The following is a 9,209-nucleotide window of genomic DNA, read 5'->3' on the forward strand; positions in this document are numbered from 1 at the left end:
GATAGAGCTTTTGCAGTTGCTGCTCCACGTCTGTGGAACCATCTCCCCTGGATATTAGATCTGCCCCCTCCATTTCTGCCTTCAAATCCAGGCTAAAAATCCACCTTTACTCCCTGGCCTTCCTTGTTCACTAACCCTGTACTCCTGCTCATCCTATGTATTTCTGTGTTGTGTGCCCTGATATTGAAGGTTTCCTTTTATTTATGTTTTAATGACTATTGGTCCAATGTGTTTTTCTGTATTATTTGTCTAGTCTTTATCTTTAGTTATCCACTGTACAACACTTTGGTCAGTTTATGCTGTGTTTAGATGTGCTTTATAAACTACTGTAAATGTACTTACTTACTTACATAACATTATGGTACCTAAAAGGAAGTAATCCATAGTCAAGCGTGACATTTAAGTATATCCTTGATAAAAATGTCATATTATTAATTGTTTAGCCCATTCCCCGTCAAACCATACGTAAACTCCAAGGGATCACAGTCTGTAGTTCAGAAGAATGTCAAGGCCACGCCTCTGAGGCACCTACCTTCCTGTGTCACTCTCTCAGACTTCTCTCTCTCTCGCATTTTTCTGTAGTCTTTAAAATTTTTAAAAAACCCTATTTTACTCTGGAACCATGTGCAGAGGATTTCCAGTCTGTTTGTCAAGGACAGTTGGACGATAAAAGAATGAAAAGACAAAATGGCTTCAGACACACTGTATCTGTGTGCCCCCTGCCCTGCACAGAGATCTGGTTATGAGTTTGTCTTTTAGACGGTCCTCCCTCAATTCCTCAGTCAAGCATCGATCCCCTCATCATTCAGATCCCTGAGCCACAAAGGCAACAGACTGTGGTGCACATGAGACGAGAGCACATTTCTGTGAAACCCCAGATGAGCGATTGAAACCCCTGAGGTTATTCCAAGAAATTCTTTGGAGTGGAACCAATGGGCTGCAAGGCCTATTTGAGCTCAGGTGAAATGAAGATAATTACACTATACACACAACATCAAAGTTTTACCATGAACATGAATAAGTAATAATTCCTGGTAGGAGGTCTATGATGCAGGCAAAAAAGATTTGTATCCTGTGTGTTGTATCTAGACTATCTAAGCTCTTTAGGTAGAAACAAACCTTATTGTGTATGTGTGTCTCCTGAGTAAATATATGGAAAATTCAAGTAAATCTCTCCCATCGATAGCAACAGTGTGTGCATTCAGGGAAAATGCATTTTTCAGCAGGGTGACAAGCATCTATGGTCAGAATCCTAGCTTGTGGTTGGTCTCTCGCCTAAAGGCAGACATTTGTTGATCTGAGCTCAGCACAGGGCCCATAAAGTGGGCCTGCAAAGAGCCGATAAAAAACCTCTATTGTTTTTTTCCACTAGCTGTTCGGTTATCACTCCCTACACACACACACAGACACACACACACACACACACACACACGTGCACATCCTGTCTGCTGTGGACGGTGACCAATGGAAACTGTTGCTGCCGTCGGCCCCTTTTGTTCTCGCTCAGGCCTGCCGCTCTCTGCTCATCAATCCTCAGCGTTGCCACACCACCCAAACGCATTTCTATTTACAGACCGCCGCCAAAAATGGGAGAAGTGAGAAGGAAGTTCTGCCGTTGCTCACACTTCCTCCTGTTGTGACAGCATCCATCCCCATGAAGCTGCCAGTTAAGTCAAATGACAGACTTTGGCCAGATAATAGTATTTGTGTTTGGGTGTGAGTCGCAGTACCATGTAACGCGTTTGGAGACTTTATGTTTTTTCTGTATGATAAGCCTGTTGCTAATTGCTCTCTGGTATCATAAAATGATGGCGTGGGTGACCAATTGAATTTGGAGTGCTATATGGGAACCGGTGGTTTAGTCTAGTTAGCTGTAGTGGGTATTGTGATATAGTCTAGTTAGCTGTAGTGGGTATTGTGATATAGTATAGTTAGCTGTAGTAGTAGTGGGTAGGCTATTGTGATATAGTCTAGTTAGCTGTAGTGGGTATTGTGGTGTAGTCTAGTTAGCTGTAGTGGGTATACTGTGATCAACCCCACATTTTAATACGTGTATCCTTGCCTATTTTAGGTGGGTATACTGAGATGGTGATGCGGGTAGCCTATACTGTGTAGTCCTGCGTATCACATAAGCTAGATTACACCACTGACAGGCATGCACTCTATCTGAGAATGTTGGTCACTGAGTCACTGGTCATTAAACATCGTCACCTTTGAATGATTAAGCCAGAGAAGATTAAAGCGGAGCAGTAATCAAGAATAAAGCCCTTTGACGACTTGACAATGCGATATTAGCTTCCAAAGTAAATACTGCTGAGTCACTATTATGTTGGTTTTACTTCCATTATTAAACTTTACATTGTAGGCTACATCATTCAGCTGACACTTTTATCCAAAGCAACTGACATAAGAGGGAACAATCAATGTACAGTGTGACTAGGACATGTTAGAAGAGGAAGAAATACAAGAAATACAAGAAATACTACTGGCATGGATTAGAATAACTGTTAAATTTAGGGAAGATTGAAGGATGGTCACAATAGAGAAGGACTTGGTAAGTGCTAGATTAAGCATGTCCAGTTGTTAGAGCTAGGAGAGGAGTTGGGTCTTCTTTTAAGGTGTAAAGACTTGGAAGTAAGACTGTGTGTGGTTGTTACGTGTGTGTTGACCTACTCTTTCCTAACACTAGACAGCATAAGAAATGTCAGTTTACTGCTAAAAGTATCATTAGTCTTTAGACTAATCATTAGACTAATGATGATTCAGTCACAGTCATATTCATCATGATGAGCAAGATATATTCCCTCAAGGTCAGTTTACATTTGTACAGACGCAACAAAGGTGTCAGAGGACGCACACACACACACACACACACACCCTCAGTAAACAACCCTGGTGATTATAGTGTGAGACAGAGACTTGGGTTCTGTCTGCCACCCTGTTGTGGTGGTCTAATCCATGCTGTATCATTTGGATCATATCACACACACAGCACACTGACAGGGGGAGTCACAGTGAGCTCCTGGGTTTGGAGGCCAGTGAAACCCTGCCCGTCTGTCAGCAAAGCACTAAAAATAGTTGTCTGTCTCCTAACCGTGTAGTGCACAAACAGACAATAGACTGATACTAAATTAGGAGAACTGTAGTACATGTGTGTGGGATTTCAAATCCCATACACAAATGAGAGATAGAGAGATATGGGAATACATAGATAAATAGAACTGGATAGATAGGAACATAGATAAAAAGAAAGAGAGGCAAAGAAAAGCAGCAGAAATCTTATCCTTCAAATTAGTCCCTTTCTTCAGCAGGAGTCTGCCCCCCCCTTTCTGCTCCCTCCCTCGCTCTGTCAAGGCCACATTATTGTTTCGCTCCCTATCAGGCTGATTTACATACAGAGTGCTGAAAAGGGAGTGGAGAGAGGGAGGCAGGTGAGACTGGACAGTCCACAACAGGAGAGCAACGAGTGCACTTCACTCTGCAGTCGTGCTGTCAGTAGAGTTGCAACCAAAGGCGCCGTTAAAAGGGGGGGGGGGGAAAGAACCGCTCAACCTTCTCTTGCCCTCTCTCGGCGGCCACGTCCATGTAAACACAGACCGTGTTGAACTGGTTCCTCTTCTCTAGCGTCAGCCCTCAGGGAAGGGGGGCTTACTCCACTGCAAGACATGCCTTCACAGAGGAGAGCAGACGGTGGAGTGACCTGCTAAAGAAGGGTGAGGAACGAAGCGCAAGTCAGAACAACAAGGTAAGAAGAATGGAGTCACATGGTTGTACTTGCCTTGTTTTAGTGCTTAACATACTGATGAATGCCTTTGGCTTTTTCAATGCTTTCCATGCCTTTTTTCCACCCACATTAACTTTTACCATGAAGAATACAAATGGTTGAAAATGCATTATGATATATCAAGTACATCATATTGGGTATAGGAAGTACTTATTTGTGAGTTGCACAGCCTTGTGTAAATATATGCCAGGTCATGTTTACTCTGACAAATGCTACAGGTAAAACCAACATTTCCAGTGGGCTCCACATGGTGCATTAATGCAAATATAGGCCAGTTTACAAGCCCAGGACAAAATAGATCAGTGGAGTGGTGGCTTTCTATTGACAGACTTAGAAGCTGAAAGCAGAAGTGGCCAACAGAATAAATCCCAGATAACCCCCCTGTCGTAAAAAGGTTCAAACTCTGCCTCGAGCGCTCTCACACGTGAGAAGAAACAGTGTGGTGCGTCTTAGTCTGCATTAGGAGAGATAGAGAGGGAGAGAGAGAGAGCGGAAGAGAGAGAGAGAGAGAGAGGGAGTCGTAAGTGTGGAGACACTCTCCTCCTCTTTCCCCCCAAAACACAGCGGAGGGAGACGCAGAGACAGACAGCGAGGTCAGTGAGTAACCGTGCAGGACCTAGGAGCTGGCCTGGCCTGGCCTGTGCTGTGCACTGACTGGGGCCTTCGTGTAGGGCTCTGTCCAGGTGGCCAGCCATTGGGGCCTGGGGGGTGCCGGTGGTGGTGATGGTAGAGGGATGGAGGGGTCACATGTTCCAGGTCTCTGACAGTGTGCTGAGAGACTGACTGCTTGGGCACCATGCTATTCCCCAGGAATGCCAAGGGCAGGCTAATAGGAGGGTCAGGGCTAGTTAGAGAGAGAAAGAGAGAGAGAGAGAGATAGAGAGAGAGAGAGGGAGAGAGAGAGAGAGCGCAAGACAGAGAGGAAGAGAGAGAGAGAGAACAAAAAGGCACATTGTGCAGAGGTAGGGGGTTTAAAGACAGGCAGGTCAGGCCTCAGGGATGGTGAGAGAGGAGCACCTGCTACAAACATCCACCTACCTACCCACTGCAGGCTCCAACTGACATAAACACACACACACATACCTTAAACAAACACAGTACACACACATACACACAGACATCACACACACACACACACAAACACACAGAGGGGGTGGGGGATGGGGTTGGCAAGAGGAGCCTTCAGTCAATATCCAACTGTGTACAATATTTAATGTAGATATACAGATATACAGTATCTAGCTTCACAAAGGATGCACGCTGCATCCCGAGGAGGCCGTAGCCGTGGTGACAGAGCATCCTGAAGGGCAGTGGTGCTGACGCAGGCACAGGCCAGGCTAACAAAGCACCCTATGTCCCCCTTCCTCCGCTCCTGATGGAATCCCTAGATTAGAGAACCAGAACACTGTACACTGCGCTCGCTCAAGGTGACTGACCATATAACTGGAGCACAGTCCCCGCCAGGACTGGGGGAAAGTATTATAGGATAAGAATCACGGAGCAAGATCATTCGGTTCAGAGGAAGGAAAGTTTTATGAATGTGTACAAACAGCATACGAAGCATTATCAGATGATATATGAGTTGAATGGCAAACTGTTGGCAAGTGAAGGATAACTTCAAAGTCGAAAACTTATGTAGCTTTTATTTTCTCTCCAGTGATTCAGTGGGTCAGACTGTACGAGGGAAGAGCGAGAGGCGGTGTTTTTCCGACCTGCAGAAGATGGACTACATCCCCAAGGTGTGGCACTCGCAGGTGGTGCCCCTGGAGCACGAGCTGGAGTGGGGGTCCGGTGTGGGCCAGCCAGAGTGCTCCATCTGCTACAACACCTACGACAACGTCTTCAAGACGCCCAAGTTGCTGGCCTGCACGCACACCTTCTGCCTGGAGTGCCTGTCACGCCTCATGGCCGCCTCGGAGGCCGACCAAGTCGACGGACGCATCTCCTGCCCCTTCTGCCGCCACCTGACGCCCATCCCGGAGCGCGGCCCACCGGCGCTGACCACCAGCATGGAGGTGCTCAGCAAGCTGCCCAGCCACCAGCAGCGCGAGGAGGCTGTGTGGCTGGAGGACGGCCGTCTGTGCTACAAGCGCCCGCTGGACTCGTCCTCTTCGTCCACCGACTCGGGCTTCTGCATCTGCATCGACATCGCCGCGGCCAGCAGCAAGCAGGAGCCTCCTGTCCAGACGCAGACACACCGCTTCGGCCTCCTGGAGCGCATGACCGAATGGAAGCGACTGCTGCTCTTTGTGGTGCTCATGGTGCTGCTGGTGGTCATCGTGCTCTGGCCGCTGCAGTGTATTGTCACCACCGGCTCCCTGCGCTGCCAGATGCGGACCGCCGGTCACATGACCACCACCACCACCACCTCCCCCTCCACCGCCCATCTTTAACGTTTTTCGTCAAGTAAGGCTATCTTGGGGACAAAGGTGCTGTCTCCAACAAACACACACACACACACAGCTCACAAACACACACTCACAGTACATTTTAGAACTCTCTATCAAACATCATTACATGCACATATGCAAATAGGTAGCAATCCACCAGGCCTAAAATGTACACACAAACTCACATATACATGCATGCTAAATACACACTCTAACACATCTGGAAAAAGCACTACAGACTACAGGATGCTCCCAGTACTACACGAGTAGTGTGTGTGTGTGTGTCAGTTTACACCCCCAACCTGCCCTGCAGGCTGAAGGCAGGCTTTTTTGGAGCTCAGGGGAAAGAGGAGAACACAGAACAGTGTGTCAGACAAAAGCCTTGCCTCAGGAACTCTCCACACGGAGTCTGAGCGCCGAGCGCTGAGCCAAACAAGCAGAAAGGAACTGACGTTCCGTTTACTGTGAAACTACTGGGTTGAATATTAAGACTTTTTTTCAACACTACAGACATAGTTAACATTTAACACTAAAAAAAGGGTACAAACTGTTGTTGAAAACTGACCAAGGATACAGAGGGGAATTATGTGTACAAGGGGAACGGAATGTTATGGCACTGTCAATGTGTTCATCACTTAGATCTTACAATGGAATATTCTGCCTCTGTAGAGTAAGAAATGTTAATTGTGACTGGATTGCACAGGGTTGACGGCTGAACGATTGTGTTATCATTTTTCCCCAAGGTTGACCTTTTCTTATCAAGGCATACATTCTAAAAATGAGAGATTTAATCACATGAAAACAACTTTTCATGATAAGTATCCAAGTCACATGTCTGTCATGCAGAGAAAAGCACCCTAATATGCATGACCATCAAAGTTTATTTAGCCTATACTGTGGTTTTGAAACAATAACTCAAACAAGCCTTAACATATGTTTTTGTATTATTGTATATACCGTATGTATATTGTATATTTTGTTGATTGTATATTGAAGACACATTTTGTTTACAAAAGAATAAATTAATGAAAACAAACAAAGGTATGTGTGAGTATTGATCACTTGCACATCACTTCGGTTGTTGTAACTGAAGGGTGAAATATTAACTGCTTGCTCCATAAACTGGATTTACAACAGGGAGCAGGGAGTGCCAAAGTTGTCGGGAAAACACACTGATTCATCCACCTGCTTAATTACTTCCTGCACAAGGAAAACTACCAGAACCTGTACCACAATACAACAACAATACCTGCATCCACTCACCCCCCTCTCCTCACAAATACACACACACACACATTCACAATGGTGTTGAAACCCTATCTTTAACCGTTAGAGCTTTGTGTGCATAGGCACACCCATGTAATTTGATATCCTGGTGCTTGTCTTTCTGGTTGGGGAAGAGAGGGAGAGAGAAAGAGTGGGGAAGGGTTAATAAAGTTTGTGCGTTGGCTTGAGAGCAGGTCACATATTTAAACAAGCCACGTGTTTGTCTTTGTGTGTGTGGGTTGGGGGGGGGATAGGGGGTGCGGTTGTTGCCGGGTTTTTCTGTATTCGCAGAGGTGCGCAGAGTCTCCTCTGGCATCAGGACGAAGGTTAATTCGGAGAAAATGTTGTTTCATTGTATGATGCAATTACGGGAAAAAATCTAGTCTTCCTTCTTCCATCTGAGAAAGATGTCATTATACCGAGTGCTCCTCCCCCACATTGTACCCAAGGCGTGACCTGGGCTATGTCTGTTAAAACCCCCACAAGAAACAAAAAGGTGTGTTCTGTGTGTTCTTGTATTTCATGATATTTTTTATTGACTATTCAATGCTGAACTCTTCGTCAGTGAAGACAATCATTTGCATCACTGTTAACCAGGACAGAAGGCGTTTTAGGTTGATGCAGTGCAAACAGGAGGGAACAGTCTTCATCCAACACAAGGACAGTCAGCACAGCACATTTCAGATCAGGCATATTGCAACAAACAAACAAACAAACAAACAAACCAAAGAAGGATAAAAAAACATAACATTCAAGTAAATTAAAAGAGAAAAAACAGAAATTAAATTTGATAAAATTTAAGTTTAGTTTAGTTTATTTTGCCCAATAATAATAATAATAATAGTAATAATAATAATAATAATAATAATAACAATAATTTGATGATCATAAAATCATATCATACAAAAATATCAGTGGGGGACAAGTTTTTTTTAAAACACTTACAAAAAACCTCTAAAGAGAATAAAATTACAATACTGATGTACACCTAAGAGACTGACATGGTTCTACCGTCATCATCCACAGGGAGGGACATTCCTCACCACACATCCATATCACACAGCTTTTACCTCAGCAGTTCAAAAACATTTCAAGTATCAAAGTCTAACTCAAATTCATGTTTATATATACGGTTCACTACATCATAAAATTGGATTCCTACCCATGTTCACACAGGCAAGGTGAAAATTTGTCAAACAAAACAGGTTTCAATTACAAACAGCCTTTCAAGCACTAAACAATAAGATCAAATAAATACACGTTTGCTTGAGTTTAGTGGTGTGCAAGAGGGGACACATGGTTGCTAAGTCGGTGGACCATCTAATGAAACTATTTTCACAATTGGGCAGCCATTATTAATAGACATATCCAGTGTAAAGGTTGTCAAGCATCTGGGGTTTAAGCTTTGTTGTGTCCAAATTAAGATGCATACAAACAATTCAAACGTGTGCAGGTGTGCATCAGGTGAGGTGCCAAGCAACCTGTCCAGGCCTGTGCATGTCCTCCTATAAAACAGACTGAATGGACAAACAATCCAAAAACACACACACACACACACACACCCCTCACACACACACACACACACACACACACACAAAGTACGCACAAACACAACTCTGATGCAGTCCGAGTGATCACTGATTTATGTCATACGCTGGAACAGAGAGGCAGGTTCGAGTGTAGAGCGCGTATTAAACTGAGCCATCTATTTTAAGCCCGCAGAGCAGAACGACCCTACGTCACCAGGCCTCAATCACCGGTGGATGGCG

At 44.8% G+C, this 9,209-nt stretch overlaps 1 protein-coding gene across 1 annotated transcript; it reads left to right on the top strand.

Annotated features, from left to right (window-relative positions):
- Positions 1-3,095: 3,095 nt before the first annotated feature.
- LOC125293472 (RING finger protein 223) lies at positions 3,096-7,201 on the top strand. The gene is made up of 2 exons (XM_048241396.1): positions 3,096-3,745; positions 5,442-7,201. Exon 2 carries the CDS (start codon positions 5,506-5,508, stop codon positions 6,175-6,177), a length of 672 nt encoding a protein of 223 aa, XP_048097353.1. The 5' UTR covers positions 3,096-3,745; positions 5,442-5,505; the 3' UTR covers positions 6,178-7,201.
- Positions 7,202-9,209: the final 2,008 nt, after the last annotated feature.

Source organism: Alosa alosa, chromosome 4 (genome assembly GCF_017589495.1).
Source record: "Alosa alosa isolate M-15738 ecotype Scorff River chromosome 4, AALO_Geno_1.1, whole genome shotgun sequence".
In the NCBI taxonomy this organism is placed as follows: domain Eukaryota; kingdom Metazoa; phylum Chordata; class Actinopteri; order Clupeiformes; family Clupeidae; genus Alosa; species Alosa alosa.